General features: G+C 35.2%; 1 protein-coding gene across 8 annotated transcripts in view; it reads left to right on the top strand.

Annotated features, from left to right (window-relative positions):
- LOC101891519 (proton channel OtopLc) overlaps nucleotides 1-18,072 on the top strand; it is a 153,406-nt gene that overhangs the window by 68,263 nt on the left and 67,071 nt on the right. For 7 of the 8 annotated variants that reach the window (XM_011292651.3, XM_011292652.3, XM_011292655.3 and 4 more), the window contains one exon: nucleotides 1,612-1,745. In XM_011292651.3, the coding sequence (XP_011290953.1) occupies nucleotides 1,612-1,745 (134 nt within the window). Of the gene's footprint in view, nucleotides 1-1,611; nucleotides 1,746-6,119; nucleotides 6,186-18,072 lie in introns of all 8 variants that reach the window. The other variant, XM_011292654.3, reaches the window with a different exon arrangement.

The following is an 18,072-nucleotide window of genomic DNA, read 5'->3' on the forward strand; positions in this document are numbered from 1 at the left end:
TATTGAAATTGGAGATAATCGGTCAAAATTTAGATATAGCTCCCATATACATCTTCGTCCGATTTGCCTTTTATTGTGCACCAAACGTCTAATATGATGAAATTTGGCACATGCGACTGAATTGAGTCTAGAAGCTAGTATGCCAAATATGGTGAAGATCGGTTCAGATATAGCTATAGCTCCCATATATACTGTTCATCCGATTTGTTGTATTTGTTACTCACAGCCGTAATATGCACTCCGTAACAACGATTTTCGGGAAAATATATCAAATACAGCTCAGAAATATCTTTGCCAAATTTTATCGAGATCGGTTCAGATTTGGATATAGCTCCCATATATATATTTATATGATTTAAAATTAATTTTGCACCAAATGAGCAATATAAGTCCGAATTTAAAAGATACAAATGCTTCGGCATATTTAGTGCTTTGAACTTTAAATAATAATTGTAATCATAGCGTGTAGGATTGAATTCGGTCATAAAAACTTTTAATTGTTATGTAGAGCTCTACTAGTGTGTAGGGTATCATAAAGTCGGCCCCGTCCGACTTTAAGACTTTCTTGTTAAATGTACTTTGAACCCATAATTGCAAATTTTTATAATTTTAAAGGACATCCTGGCAAAAAGGACATCTAGTTAAAAAAATCTCAGACTTTTTTGATGTCTTCTCAAGAACCCCTCCTTCTAGAGTTGGTGCGTGCACTAGTCAGACAGGCAAAAAGTGTTTAGCCCGAACATTAAAGAAAAGTTTGTTCCTTTGTATGTGACACCCAGAATAGGTTCAAAATTAAGTAATTTATATTTTTATAGTTTTTCGTCTGCATGGTTATTATTAGATATTATTATTACATATATAAAAATGTAAGTTACTTTTTTACTATTTTTATTTATTACAAAAAAAAAAATGAAAAAAAAAATCGGTAGATAATTGAACTAATTAACCATGCAAATGAGTTAATTCACATAAATTTTCCTTAAAACATTGTAAAAATAAGCAGAATACTTCTATAAATCATTTTAATTACAGAGAATTCCTTGTCTTTATTAAAATTGTTTACATTTTGCCCTAACCAAAATTCAAAATTCTTTAGTTTATATTCAATTCCAATTTTCTTTGAATGCATCATTGGTCGATCGTATGTGTTTGTTTTGTACATCCATGGATATATAGTTTTTCTTTTCGGGTTGAACTATAACCATAACAATAACTCGGAATGTTGTTGAGTGATTTGTAAAAGAAATCATACATGCAACGAAAATTTACAATAACAATTTCAAATTTTCTTTTGTTTTCCCCTTTTTCAATTTCCCACCACTACACCACCCCATTTGCATAACAAATGTTCATAATTTTGACCTCCACTTGGTTGCCGCTACAAATAAACAACAAAACATTGATGCAAACATGCTGCTGATGATGATCGTCTGGACATAAATCATACATTTATTCCCGTTCACTGCTCGCACAAAAACATCCAATTGTTACAACTGAAACACTAAATTCAAAAAAACTCTGAATCTCTAAATATTTACAATTCTTTGTTACAAAACGAAATTCTGTATTTGGATTGTCGAATGAACGAACAAACACTCATCCGAACCACAGCTGCATGGCGATGGCTATCACACAAGTCCGGCCCATCAGCGTACCCCTTTGGTGCCACGGGATTTAGGAGAAGATTTCAATTTGGATTTCGACGATGATTTCCCCATAGAAGTAAGAAGGCCTAAAAATGCAAAGTAAGTATGGAATTGAAATTGAAATTTCCAAATCAATAATATTTATCATTTTTTGTTCTTCTGTTTTGCTTAACTTGTATCCTTTTGTGAGGCTTTTGCTCTTTTACCTCCCCCGTTGTGAAAAAAAAAAAAAAATTCCACCCAAACCCAGTATTTTGAAGTAATTTTGAGAATATTAATGTAAAATTTCATTTTCTACTCTCTATATTTACATATTTGGTAATATTATTTGTGCTTGTTAAAAATAATAATTTTTGTGTTTTAAATTTCATAACTGAATTTAAAAAAAAGTTTTAACCTAATCTTAAACTGAGTGTTCGAAATTTATTTTAAAATGAAATTTTATGTTTTTACAAAACTTTTTAAAAAACAGAAAAAAAATTGAACACTACAAATTTTTTTGAAATGGGAAGTAGTTAAAAACTAGACAAGTGATGATATTTGCTTAGTAGAGTAGAACCTTGAAAGGGGTTATGAGACTTTATAACGAGAGGAGAGATTAACTGGCAATACCCCAAAACATAAACCTACGCTAAACTGTATTGCAAAGATATATGCGTTTTACGCCCCGAGAAACTAGAATTATGCTTAAGCCAAATTGATTGGAAAAAGGTAGGGAGATAGAAAATATTACAAATTTCAGGAAATTTTCAGCAGATTATGAAAGTAGTGCTAAAAATTGGAAACAGGTTTATCGCAGTTTAAAAGTTTTCATTGCAAAGTTACCTAAATAAAGGGACTAATGTTCCCCATGCTTCTTCCACCTTTTTGTGAAGTTTTCGGATTAAAATTCCATGGAGTCCATACAATTTAGCTATATAGTGTCTTCAGCAGTATTACAGATGACAATGCGAGGATTATTTCAGTCATACATTCAAACCCTCATAGGGTCTTTTTGAACCTTTTTTCCATGTATTGTTATTTCAAACTAAGGTTTCGCATAGCTACCTTAATAGAAGAGGCAAGGTTCCCTCTCTTCCACATTTTTGTGAAAATTTCGGATTAAGATTCCCAGGGATCCTAACATTAACAAAACAGGCCCATAAATAATGAATTGTTGCAATGGTTAGAAACTTCGAAATATCTAAAATCCAGAAGTAATTTTATATTGGGGATCTATTAAAATTGGACCGATAGATGTCATTTTCTATCCATGGGTTCGAGAAAAATTTTAGTCATCTAAGTCAATCCCTTGAAAAGTTAGACCAAAGAAAGACTGAAATTTTTTGACAATAAAGAATATATATTTTTATAGTTTTATTAATGGTTATATCGACGAACGGAATGACAAACTTTATTTTTGAGAGAAATTAAACGTGGTACCTTGAGTACCACAAATTTCGAAAATATCGAAAAATAGGAGGTGCTGAATATTTGAAAAATTTAGATACCCACTGAGAAATATAAAATATTAAATTACTTTTGATTTGGTTGGAAGCTTAGACCAAAGCTTTTAAGGTATTAAAAATCAGGGGACACTGCAATATGGGACTATACCAAAAAGTGAATCAACGTTGATTTTTTATACCCTACCACCATAGTATGAAAGGTATATTAAGTTTGTCATTCCGTTTGTAACACCTCAAAATATACATTGTAGACCCCACAAAATATATATTCTTGATCACCATAGAATTTAAACCCTACCACCATAGTATGAAAGGTATATTAAGTTTGTCATTCCGTTTGTAACACCTCAAAATATACATTGTAGACCCCACAAAATATATATTCTTGATCACCATAGAATCCTATGTCGATTTAGCGATGTTTGTCTGTCTGTGGAAATCACTCCGAAATTAAGTAGGTTGATAAAATTTTACTTAAATGGATATTATGTCTGCAGGACTTTTGGTATTGGAAATGGGCCATGTAGGTCCACGTTTTGGTATAGCCCCTATATAACGGTACCTCTCGATATACGGTATTTAGAAATTTTTTTTCAAATTTGGTATTTGAAGTTCGAAATGGATACTACAGCCTATGACAGAAAATTGCAGGTCCACGTCTTCGTATAGCCCCCACATAACGGTACCTCCCGATATTCGGTATTTTGATGATTTTGCGACATTATTCACCAGAATTGTTTCAAATTCGGTATTTGAAGTTCATAATGGATACTAGATCCTTTGACAGAAAATTGTCTATGCAGGTGTACGTTTTGGTATAGCCCCTATATAACGGAACTCCCGATATTCGGTATTTTGATGATTTTAGCGAAATTATTTCCCGGAATTATTTCACATTTTGTATTTGAAGTGCAACACTTCTAAAATAACGAAAATCAAAATATATCCTTATGTGGGAGCTATACATGAACGTAGACAAATATGTTCCACATTCAATACCAATTATCTCACGATATAAATATCTTAACCCAATTTCATTGTCTCATCTGGAAAATTGTATCATTTGTTCTGTTTTAAAGAAACGGAAGTCGTTTATTCGACTTAGAATTTTATTGTGGTCCCAAAAATATGTAATTTATGAGATTTCCAATGAACCTTTCGAGCTGTCGCAAACAGTATGACAAAGGTAATATAACCTCCATCTGGTATAGGGTACAAAATCTTGTAGGGAACAGCAAATGTTTCTCAAGGAGTGTGTAATGAATAAATGAAAATGTATGAAAAAATATTGGAATACCGAAACACCATTATATTGGATATTATATTACTAGGTTGAGCTACTTAAACAATTTTCCTACAGTAAGATTAGTACCCTTATCGAAATATCGTTTTGGGCGACATCCGTCTTTGGGGTTGATGTAGCGATGGTCGTCCCTTGCTAGCTTGTGCGGATGATAACTCTAAGGGGAAGTATTTGATTGGGTTCACATATCCTAATATTTCTCTCACAAATGGATCGAGCTCGAAGATGGGCAAAATTGGTCCATTTATTCTAATGCCTCCCAGAAAAGTGATCATTTATAGGATGTCGTTCTACTTGTATCCATTTCAGTGCAAGTGTAAAAATTGGAAATATATGTATACTCCTTCTGGCATTATTAATCATCATAACTCTCGTAAAAAATCTCATTCCTAAAATTCGCTAAGCCTACGCGTATCTCAATATTTTCACAAATACTACATTTATTTTGAAAGTCGTATATATTGACCCACTTTCGTATAATTTCAACCAAACGTTATATAAACCAAATTTAACTATCAAACTTATATCAGGTGCCTTTCAGTAGCTCGCAATAAAGGGCCGAAATTATTCAATAAACGACTCAAAATATAATTTTATATTTAAGCCCTTCAATTGAAAGTTTCTTTCGAAAGTTTCAGAAAAAAAGTTTCCCCCCCCAAAAAAAAAAAAAAAAACTGGGGACCCAACAGGGATTAGTGGCTCTCTCCAAAATTGTAGTATCCTCCTCTTAGTCTTTGTAAATTAGTGGAGGGTATAAAAATAACTCCATCGTACATAGTATGGAGGGTATATTAAGTTCGTCATTCCATTTGTAATTCACCGAAATAATACTCTTAGACTTAGCAAAGTATATATATACTCTTAATAAGCGTTCGAAGGCGATTTAGCCCTGTCCGTCTGTTTGTTTTTATGATTTTAGGCACATTTTTCAATGGAATTGTCTGAAATTCTACACAAGGAGTTCTTTGTGGGTACTTCACCCCCTGTAAGATAATTGTCTACATAGGTCCAGGATATCGTATATCCTCCGTATGGCGATACCTCCCGATGTTCGGTATTTTCATGATTTTAGTCACATTTATCAATGAAATTGTCTGAAAATCCACACAAGGAGTTCCTTCTGAGTCTACTCAGGTCCACGTCTTCGTCTAGTTCACTTTATCAGGTATTTTGATAATATAAGCAACATTATTAAGGAATTGTTTCAAAATTTAAGATTGAAGTCCTTCAACACTTGACCTTATCAGAACTTTTTATGTCAGATTAGTGAGTTTCGTTAATGACGTACATATAAATTTTTTTATTACTTGGTTTTCAGAGATCCATTTTTTCTAAATTTGTTGGATTTGTTGTCAAGAAACCAAGAAAAAGAATTGAAAAGAGAGAGACTTTTAACATTCTGGTAGTGTTCAATTTTTTCGCTCCAAAACTATTTTTCTAACTGTCCAATTTCTGTTACTAACACGATAACAAAAAAAAAAAAAAAAAAAAAAAAACGATTACTAATACAATTTTTATAAAATTCCATAATCTCTTAATGTTTTTTGTTTACATATTTTAATTTTTTTATTTCTATGTTTTTTTCTTTCTTTCATAATTTTATGTGTGTCAAACTGTATGTTTCAATCTGTGTCTGTGTGTGTGCCCCATTATAATCAAAAAATCTAAAAAAAAAAATAATAAAATCGCCTAAACCGAAAAACGACTAATTTGAAATTCAAGTAACAACCAAGAACGCAAATCAGCCAGCACGAATCTGGAACAAGTTTCGGCATCACCATCAAAAAGGTTGGCAAAACAAATACGAATAAATTTTACTAGAAATTAGTGAATTCAATTTTTCTAACATTCTTTTGCCTATATAGTTTATTTCTTTTTCTAAAAGTCATATTGTGTTTTGTTACTAATATTTGGGTTTGTTGGCACATATTTAAATAGTTCACAAATTTGAATAGTTTTTTTTTCTTGTCTAACAAAATCTTTTTTAATATTTATGATTTAGTGTTTATTGTTCATATCATTGTTATGATGGAAATCTGTGATCTTCTTCTCCACCAACAGCTGGGGTACATTTGGTGCCAGCCTGGGGAAGGGGAAGATGCATGGTTTCTATTTGTTTCTGTATGTGTTTAGTTGGGGTTCGATGCATGCATGATCTATGTGCGCGTTATAATCAAACCACTCAACACATTGTCTTAACACCACCATATTTTCTCAAGTACTTTTATATCAAATGCACATTGCACCATACAAAAAAGGCACACTAACAATAATACTCACTGCGTAAATTAGAAAATATGTATATGTTGTCATATGTGGCAAGCGACGTTCATATATTTACAAAATATGGGTGTAAAACATTCACCGAATAAAAAATATGTATTTTTATTTTTTTCTATATATACAAATAAAAAAATAATAATGATAAGATAATCATGATTTATCAACGCCTAGAAAAATTGGCTGAAGATTGAATCCAAAAATTTTGGTCCGAAGGGGTCACATAAGGCTGGGTTTTTGAAAAATTGTGACAAAAATCATCCAAATACCGAATATCGAGAGGTATTGTTATATGGGGGCTATACCAAAACGTGGACCTATACATGCAATGTTTCGCCACCGGATTTAGAACCCACAATGACCAACAAATACCGACTTTTAGACAAATCCGCGTAAAAATGTGGCAAAAATCATCAAAATACCGAATATCGGGAGGTACCATTATATGGGGGCTATACCAAAGCGTGGACGCATACATACAATATTTCGCCACACGAACTAGGACCCTTTATGACCTAAAAATATTAATTTTCATACAAATCCGTGATAAAATGTGTCAAAAATTATCAAAATACCGAATATCGCGAGGTACCGTTATATGGGGACTATACCAAAACGTGGAGCGATATATCTCATTTTCAATACCAACCATCCTAGACACAATACAAATTGTTCTGCTAAATTTTGACGCTCTATGGCAAATAATGTGGGCTGTATCATACAGACGGACAGACGGATAGAGATACAGACATTTATGCTGATTATGAATATTATGAATTTTATGCTGATTATGAATATATATACTTTAGGGGCCTACGACGAATATTTAGGGATGTTGCGAATGGAATGACCTTTTCAAGGTGGAGGGTAAAAAAATGTAAATATTATGGCGTTTGACTTTGTTGCAGTTTTTTATCTCACCCTGTATGTTCTGTGTATCAAAGGGTTTTTAGGAATTCGCACCATAAGTGTACGGAAAGTGATAAAATGTACAACGTTTGGTACCATTTCGTATTATGCAAAAGGTTAGAGTTAACAACTTGAAATATGGAATGTGAATTAAAGTTGAGGAGTAAAGTCGATGTTAGGAAGTAGTTTTGGAAGTGTGTATTCATGGATTCAAAAAGAACTCAACGGTACTAAATTTAGTACAATTTAAATTTGGAGGAAAGGATGGAGCTGGAATCCTGAAACTTAAAATTGACATTACTGGCGGAATATAGAGAAAATTTGGAATATAGAGGAAATTTTCGATATTTGTACTTATGTGCACGAACAGTACTAAATGCTACTAAATTTGCTACAATTTAGATTTGAACCGGCAGAGTTAGAATACTGAAGTTTGGAAATAAAATTACTATCCAGGACTGAGGAGAGTAGGTAGTTTTGGAAATTCCAACTTATGTGTACTAAATGATACTAAATTTGGTACAATTTAAATTTTGGGTGAACCGGTATAGTTGGAATCCTGAAATTTGAATATAATAGTTTTGTACGTATTCGTGATTCATCAACGTCTAGGCTGAAGCTACAATTTTGGGCAAGGGTCACTCTTGGCACTAAACGGTACTAAATTTAGTACAATCTAAATTTGGAGGAATGGATGACGGTGGAATCCTGAAATTAACATTTCTGGAGGAGTATACTATGGTTAAATTTGGAGGAAGTTTCGTATGTGCACGATAAGTACTAAATGGTACTAAATTTGGTACAACTTAAATTTTGGGTTAACTGGTAGATTTGGAATACTGAAATTTGGAAATAAGATTACTATTGCATACTAGGACTGAGGAATGTGGGTAGTTTTGGAAATTCGTACTAATGTGTACTCAATGATACTAAATTTGGTACTATTTATTTTTTGGTTTAACCGGAAGAGTTGGAATCCCGAAATTTGAAAACAATAGTATTATTGGACTGGTAGTTATGATAATTTGTACTTATTTGTATTTTATTGGTACTAAAATTGGTACTATTTGGGTTTGGGTGAAAAAATAGAGCTGGTATCCTGAAATGTGGAAATAAGATTACTGATAATATAAGATTACACACGTACTGTAAGAGTGTAGTTAGTTTTGGAAATTTGTACTTATATGTACTAAAATGTATTTAATAGAGAACAATTTGTATTTGGGCGAACCAACAGGGATAGAATCCTAAATTTGGAATTGTGATTACTGTGGGAGTGTAGGAAGCTTTGGAAATTCGCACTTAGGTGTACTAAATGGTTCTAAATTTGTTACAATTTCGATTTGTGTAAACCGATAGAGCTGGAATCCTGAAATTGGAAATGTGATTTCTACTGCATTCTAAGACTGAGGAATGTGGGTAGTTTTGTAAATGCCATTTTATTTTTACTAAATGGTACTAAGTTTCGTACAATTTAAATTTTGGGTGTACCGGTAGAGTTCAAACATTGAAATATGAAAATAAGACTTCAGTTGGACTGTATGATGTACGTAGTTATGACAGTACTTCGTTGTACTAACTGGTACTAAATTTGGTACAATTTCGAATGGTTGAACCGCTGTCGGACTGATATTGCATTATAGGACTGAGGTATGTAAGAGGTTGTGAAAATTCTTACTTATGTGTATCAACTAGTACTAAGTTTCGTACAATTTAATTTTTTGAGTGACCAGTATAGTTGGAGTCCTGAGATTTGAAAATAAGATTTCTACTGGACTGTACAGGGTAAGATAAAAAACTGCATCCAAGTCAAACGCCATAATTTTTACATTTTTTTTTTAAATTTATTGAATGAAAGCAAAAATGTCGGATATAGCACCAGATTTTAGAATAAGTTTAGATTTGTTCGAATTGGTCACCTTTGGCACGAATTATCACCTTCAAACGCCCATGAAACCGTCACACGCTGCCCGAAAGTTGCTCTGCGGTATTTTGGTCCATTCCCGGCGAAGCGCTTACTTGAGGTGATCGACACTTTGGTAGTTTTTAGTGCCAACCTTGCTTTCGAAAAAAATCCAGACACAATAATCCAAAGGATTGGTATCCGGAGGATTGGTGGCCATTGTGCGCTGGAAATAAAGCCAGGAACCTCATTTTGTAACCATTCTTGGGTGGCGCGTGCTGAGTGCGATGGTGCTGAGTCCTGTTGGAATGTCCAAAGTCTGTGGGCAAAATGTTTGCGTGCCCAAGTTTTTAATACACCCACCGGAATATTTTCGCGATAATATTGGGCATTTATTCTGATGCTACAGTCGATTAATATGAGCGGAGAGCGACCATCGGCTGTTATGGCGGCCCATACCATCACCATGTGCCGACGCTTGAGTTCTGGTGACCCACCGAAGGTGCAAATTTTTAACTAACCTCTTTGGCAAATAAATACGATCATTTTGTTTGTTTACCAACTGCTGGACAACGAATGTTCTCTCATCGAAGAAAATCAAATTCGGCAGTTCACCACTTACGGCCAAGCGAATCAACTCTTTAGCTCTTTTGAGTCTATTTTCTTTCAGTTGCGGTGTTCTTGCTCTTTTTGGAATTTCAATGGCTTTACCCCGAGCTCATTATCCAATATTTGCCGAATGGAATATTGCGATATGTTCAACTCACGAGCCATTTTCGGCCATAGCGACGTGGGTTTCGATTAAGTCGTTTCTTTTTTTTTTCGAACCATTTCTGCTGATGTTGCGGTCCACTTCATTGACGTCGGGCTAAACTGCCAGTGAGCGATGGTACGAGACACACAAGATTTATTCACATTTAAATACTGGAGTGTTCTAACGATAGCCACTTGCGGTTTTCCAGCCAAATATAAAGAAATCACACTATCACGCTTGAATTCCATCACGAATAACTTTTTTTGGAAAATTCTCATCAAAATGCTTTTGTACGCTTGTAAACAATATAATGAGCTGTCACTGGAATAATTTTAACAGCTGTCGAACGAGTGCCTTTGAAATGACAGCAGTTTGAAGTTGGTTGCAGTTTTTTCATCTCACCCGGTATTTTTATTCTAAGATTACAAAATATGTACTGTACATGAATTAGGCCAGGAGTAGTGGAACCTTGATTTTATGTTGAAAGAATAATTTTAAAAAATTCCCTCAAAATGCTTACCAAGAAAAAACTTAAGGAGACACTATTTATTTAGCTATAAATCTTTAATAGATCAAATTTATGAATTTTTTTAAAATTTTGTAACAACTTTTCACAATAACTCCCAGAGTAATCAATAATTCAGAAAAAAAACCTATTTGAACTTCCGCTTGAGCCTTGTGCCACTTGACATGTTCTTTTAATAATCCCTCACAAGTACAATTTTGAGAATACTCTGCCATTCTACTCTAGAAATTCCATTGTTTCATTTGCTTATGGTTATGAAAATTATTACTCCCATCCACCACATCATAGCAACACGAGAAAGGGCGCAGCAAGTCATGTGTAAAGTGTCACCAGGAAAAACTAAGATGGGAGTTAATTTCCCCTGGCTGGTAATACCAGAAACCCGGAATATTTCCTTGATTCTCCACTCTGTTGCTTTAAACATTAAAAATTAACAGAAAACGAGCAACTACGACGAACACATGATTACAATAACAAAGTGAAACAGTGGAGCCCAGAGAACATATATGTGTTTATGTGTACACATACTGACACTTAGAGTGTGCTGTGGTGTGGGAAAAACAGATGTCAAAGATAATGTGCAACATGCCGGACTGCTGGCTGACTGACTGACTGTATTCTGCTGGCATAAATCTGGCAAAGAGTAAAAGAATGAAAGAAAATGCCGCATTGACAAAGGCATGGCTCATATAAGACACACGAACAACAACGACTACAACAACAACAGCACGAGAAACAAACATTCAAGCGACATTTGTGTTTTGGATCTGTTAACACTATTTTTCGCTCCTTGTAAACAGTTGGCCAAAGTGTTGCAATGTGTGTGTGTTTGTATGTTAGGGAGTGAGGGTTTCTGTGTTTGTGTCATTTAATACTACTGTTTGCCACTTTTAGTTGCAACAAAAGCATTAGCAACAGAACAAAAGTTTTTAAACAGTATTACGAGGGAATATTTTTATTATATTTTATACCACGAAAGAATAAAGGTAGACTCTGTAAATTCTAACGTCTATGGTAATTGCCAAACATTTTGAAAGACGTAGTTATTTTTCCTGTAATTTTTATGGGATTGAATCTGGGATACGTTGGTCCACAATCAATGGTACACCCGATTATAGGATTTTTAAAGATTTTTGCAAGGATCTTGAATTCGAGCCAGTTTTATATTCCGACTCCGGCCCAACTTCGAAAATAAAAACACAACAGACAGTAAAAGTTTTGGTAAAAGTATGACCCATATACCACCATCATAGATCAAATTGAAGCTGTTTTAAAAATGTGTCTTTGGGTGTTCGAAATCCGATCTAAGGACGAATTTTACTGAAAGGGGAGATAATGGCTTTAAATTAATTTAACAAGGACCGAATTCAATCTAGAAGTATGTTTGACAAATTGAATGTGAATTCGAGTCATAATCATCATCTCTTTTACTTTTTTCACTAAGGGAATCGGTGTAAATATAACTATAAGTTTCCTATAGCCCATAATATTCTCTCGGTATATGATTTTTTTTTTTTGCGAAAGTGTAAATAAGCGTCGTTAAAAATCAGTAAAGAAAGGTGAAAAGTCGGGCAGGCCGACTTTATGATACACTACACCACAAATACGCGTTCAAATTACGAATTAATGTCAAGTGGATCGTTTGTACCTCTCGTGACTTCGAAAAAGATTATATTAAAAAAGGTGACATAAAAATCTGCAAAAAAGTCAAACTCCATAATTTTTAAATTTTATTCAATGAAAGCAAAAATGTCGGAAATAGCTTCAACTTTTAGAGTAAGTTTAGATTTGTTCGAATTGGTCACCTTTGGCAGGAATTATGGTCTTCAAACGGCCAATGAAACCGTCACACGCTGCCCGATTCGGGTATTTTGGCCCATTCCCGGCGAAGCCCTTGCTTGAGGTGATCGACACTTTGGTATTTTTTTGCCAACCTTGCTTTCCAAAATACCCTAGAGACAATAGTTAAACGGATTGGTATCAGGATATTTTGGTCACAATTGTGCGCTGGAAATGAAGCGAGGAACCTCATTTTGTAACCTTTCTTGGGTGGCGCGTGCTGAGTGCCATGAAGCTGAGTCCTGTTGGAATATCCAAGGTATGCGGCCAAAATATGTGCGTGCCCAAGCCTTAAGACACCCTCCAAAATATTTTCGCGATAATATTCGCCATTTGAGTTTTGGTGGCCAATCGAAGGTAATCGAAGGCTATTTGGACTAATATTACACATTTGAGTGCAGAATATCGATTTCAAATATTTTCCAATTTCAATAAGGTTGGGAATTTTCACTTTGATCGGAAATATAAGCGACCTGTACTTTGATTACAACAATATATGTGGACAGGCGGACGGACGTGCATAAATCGACTCAAAATGGGATTCTATGCCATCAACTCGGTACAAAAATTTGGAAATCTTTCCGCGTTTGTATTTTTCATATTGACAATGGAATTGTGGATTCAGGGGTCTCATTATGTATGTCCACTCCAAAAAAAATAATTGAAATCATCTCTTGTTTTGGCGTAGAGCAGGGACGTAGGAAAGATGAGTCAAAGAGGGGGGTGAGTCTTACTGGGTCCTGGTTTACTATTCTAATAGAGTTTGTCCTTTTTTCATAGAAAATTGAGTTTTTGTCGAAAGGCATTTAAGTGTATGCCCCTGATTTAGCCCAAATATTTGCATTCTCTAATCGTGGAGAATATATCGTGTTCGTCCCCGTCTTCATATCTATGGCGGAGAGTGTCATTTCAATTGAATGTTTTCCATTCATGGAATAATGAATCTACTTCCATAGATCTCTAAATTATTGTTGTTTCATCAGAGTCTAGATCTGACGCTACAAAGGTTGGGGCATCATTAGAGAATAAGGCAATTCGTTTGAATAACACTGTGCGATAAAATTCTACTTTTTCAACAACGGAACTTTTCAACAATGTAGAGCTAAAAAAGAAGACACATGCTTCAGCTTTCGGAAAGCTTAAATTAAAAAGTAGCCAAATTAGAGGGGGAAGTTCCACTCCCTTTAACACTTTTTAAAATTTAAGGATTTAAATTTCTTGGAATCTGTTGATTTTAGGTACATGCGAGCCACCAAAGGAGTCTTTTTGATATTTTTTCAAAATATGGCTAAAACAGATCCAGGACTTCGTATAGCGCACATATAACGATACATCCCCTTATTCGGTATTTTGATTATATAAGCGACATTATTCACCGGAATTGTTTTAAATTTCGTATTTGAAGGTCGAAATCGCTACTGAAGCCTGTGACAAAAACTTCATATAGCCCCCAACAACGGCTCTCATGTTCCTTGCAAATTTTGTTGGGTATTAAAACTACGGCCCGGGTGAGCTCAGGTACTTTTTACTGGTTAGTACTCAACCAAGTCACTAAAGGGATCATGATATGTTTAAAAACTCACTTCAAAGGTGATTGTTGCAATGATCGTTAAAAAATATATTTGTCATAAAATCCTCAATATTTTGTGACTTTTTTAAAATAGACCTTTGGAATTTATGGAGAGCTCTATTTTACTTCAGGAATTGATGCTACCGAAAATGGGCCATGTAAGTCAACTTTTTTGCATTGTCGCTAGAGGTGTTGTATTTTTAAAATTTTAGTCATATTTTCCATTTAATATATCCAAGTTTTGACATTTTGAGTCCTTGTTATGTAGAAACCCTACTGACAAAAAATATCAATATCCAGGTCCAGGTTTTAATATAGCCCTCACATAAATGTGTCTCCTGATTTTCGTCATTTCGGGAGTCTTGACCAATTTTTTTTTTAAAATTGGCTTAAAATTTTGTGTTTTGGTTTCTTTGAGCGAACCTTCTTAGCCTTATAGAAACTTAAAATATTTGATTGAAATTAGCTATGTTGCATTGGAGTTGTAAATTTCTTAAAATAGGAAATAATTGACCAATTTTTTTAACCTTCCACATACCAGTGTTTTGTCAATTTTAGATCCGGAATAAGTCTTCCTTATACATCAAAGGGAGTACATAAAATTGCCCTCATAGGGCACTATTAGGTATTTCTAATACACTTATGTCAATTTTTTATGTTTTCATTTTTTTTTTTTTTTAATTTTTTTGTTTATAAGTTGTGAAATTAGAGTCTTAAGTTGTGATACATTTGCTCCCTTATCCTAGTTTCTCCTCCTCAAAAGTCGATACTTTTGCTGGGGCCCTTTAAAAAAATCTGGGAAGAATAATAAACAAAACAGTATTGATCCTCATGTGCGTCTTAGGAGTTCTTCATTTTAATTCCAAAGAATTAATATCTGCTACTTCTTAACACTGTGCCACTTTCACGCACATACACACACACATCAGCAACACCTCTTACAACTTTCATATCTCGACTCTGTTTACACATCGCTTGTGCCACATATTTTATTGTAAAATACGAATGTGAATGTGTTTATGGAAAGGGAGTAGTGAAAAAGAAAGAAAAGCAAATGAAAAATTTTACACAAGAAAGGAAAAAGAAACTTTTGTTTTCCCAACAACAACAACAACGACAACGGCATCAAGAATCCTACAGAAAAAGCCAACAAAACAGAGGCTTTGGCGTTCATTGACATAATAATCCGAATTATAAAACGAATGGCACACTTGGCACATCAACCAACAACGCTCGTTCGGATTCAGTTTCCAAAGAATATTAAAAAACAAAAAACGGGCAGGAATGCAAAGTGGAAAATGGAAAAATACTTTTCAATTTAAATGAATGCAATTTTTCATAGTTGTTGGCATTGTAATTTGAGTTTGAATTTTCCGTAATACGTGCGCGATAAGGTTAAGCTGTAAATGCGCTGCATCATGCTGCGTAGATAGGGTGATCGGCCTTTTTCATTCTTTCGGCAATTGTTTTAAATTTATCTCTGTGTGTGTGCATAAATGTACCCCGCTGTTGTATGACAAATTGATTTGAATAGATTTACCCATCAGCCACATATTTTCGTAATTATCAATGAAATATGGCAGAAATTAAAGGGCCAAAATATCAGCGGGGATTCACTTTCATGCGGTTTTTGTGACAACTATTAGTTATTTGAATAATTGCAGGGTGAGCGTTTTCGCAAGATATGATGATGGTAAGGAGAGGTTGGCGAGAAATTACCAATAATCCAATGATTTATTTTATAAGTTATCTAGAAAATTTAAAAGTCGGTTATATTTCAAAAAACCAATATATAAGTTCTTCACACTGTCTAAAGCTCCCCACGTAGAAGAGCAAGATGTCTTCTCCTAGAAGAGCAAGAGGTCTTCCAAGAGGAATTCTCACAGAAAAGCACGAGGTCTTCTCAAAGCAGAGCAAGAGGTCTTCTCATAGAAGACCAAAAGGTCTTCTCATAGAAGACCAGAAAGTCTTCTCATAGAAGACAAGAAGGTCTTCTCATAGAAGTCCAGAAGGTCTTCTCATAGAAGACCAGAAGATCTTCTCATAGAAGATCACTAGAAGGTCTTCTCATAGAAGACCAACAGAAGGTCTTCTCATAGAAGACCAACAGAAGGTCCTCTCATAGAAGACCAACAGAAGGTCTTCTCATAGAAGACCAACAGAAGGTCTTCCCATAGAAGACCCGAAGGTCTTCCCATAGAAGACCCGAAGGTCTTCCCATAGAAGACCCGAAGGTCTTCCCATAGAAGACCCGAAGGTCTTCTCATAGAAGACCCGAAGGTCTTCTCATAGAAGACCCGAAGGTCTACTCATAGAAGACCCGAAGGTCTACTCATAGAATACCCGAAGGTCTTCTCATAGAAGACCAGAAGGTCTTCTCATAGAAGACCAGAAGGTCTTCTCATAGAAGACCAGAAGATCTTCTCATAGAAGACCACCAGAAGGTCTTCTCATAGAAGACCAACAGAAGGTCCTCTCATAGAAGACCAACAGAAGGTCTTCTCATAGAAGACCAACAGAAGGTCTTCTTATAGAAGACCAACAGAAGGTCTTCTTATAGAAGACCAACAGAAGGTCTTCCCATAGAAGACCCGAAGGTCTTCCCATAGAAGACCCGAAGGTCTTCCATAGAAGACCCGAAGGTCTTCCCATAGAAGACCCGAAGGTCTTCCCATAGAAGACCCGAAGGTCTTCCCATAGATGACCAGTAGGTCTTCCCATAGATGACCAGTAGGTCTTCCCATAGATGACCAGTAGGTCTTCCCATAGATGACCAGTAGGTCTTCTCATAGAAGACCCGAAGGTCTACTCATAGAAGACCCGAAGGTCTACTCATAGAAGACCCGAAGGTCTTCTTCTAGAAGACCCGAAGGTCTTTTCATGGAAGACCAGAAGGTCTTCTCATAGAAGACCAGAAGGTCTTCTCATAGAAGCGACCAGAAGGTCTTCTCATAGAAGCGACCAGAAGGTCTTCTCATAGAAGCGACCAGAAGGTCTTCTCATAGAAGCGACCAGAAGGTCTTCTCATAGAAGCGACCAGAAGGTCTTCTCATAGAAGCGACCAGAAGGTCTTCTCATAGAAGCGACCAGAAGGTCTTCTCATAGAAGCGACCAGAAGGTCTTCTCATAGAAGCGACCAGAAGGTCTTCTCATAGAAGCGACCAGAAGGTCTTCTCATAGAAGCGACCAGAAGGTCTTCTCATAGAAGCAACCAGAAGGTCTTCTTATAGAAGAGACCAGAATGTATTCTCATAGAAGAGACCAGAAGTTCTTCTCATAGACCTTCAGGTCTTCTATGAGACCAAAAGTTGTTGTCAGGTCTTCTCATAGAAGAGCAGCAGGTCTTCTAATAGAGGACCAGCAGGTCTTCTCCTAGAAGACTAGAAGGTCTTCTCCTAGAAGACCAGAAGGTCTTGTCCTAGAAGACTAGAAGGTCTTTTCCTAGAAGACCAGAAGGTCTTCTCCTTGAGGACCATAAGGTATTCTCCTGGAATACCAAAAGGACTTCTCCTGGAATGTCAAAAGGACTTTTCACAGAAGACCTCTCGTGAATTAATTGAAGTAAGGAGACTTCTTTGAAGGATTAAATTGTCTTTAAGCTTTCGCTTTAAACCTTAAGGACCTTAAACAGGAAACTAAAACGCAACATCCTTAAAATGCGAAGCAAAATTGTTTTTTTTTTTCATCCAACGTAATACGCATCAATATCTCATCACAAAATAGATGTGTTGCTTATTTTTGTTCATCCTCCTTTGGAGTCAATTTATTTACAACGCATACCGGCATTACAAAGCAATAAATGTCCTTTGTCCTAGTACGTGAGAAAATGTATGTACGTGTGTATACGTGTGTGCGCACGGAACACAATAACAAACTCATTGTTTCCATATTGCC

The sequence above is a fragment of the Musca domestica genome, unplaced genomic scaffold (assembly GCF_030504385.1).
Source record: "Musca domestica strain aabys unplaced genomic scaffold, Musca_domestica.polishedcontigs.V.1.1 2, whole genome shotgun sequence".
Taxonomy (NCBI): domain Eukaryota; kingdom Metazoa; phylum Arthropoda; class Insecta; order Diptera; family Muscidae; genus Musca; species Musca domestica.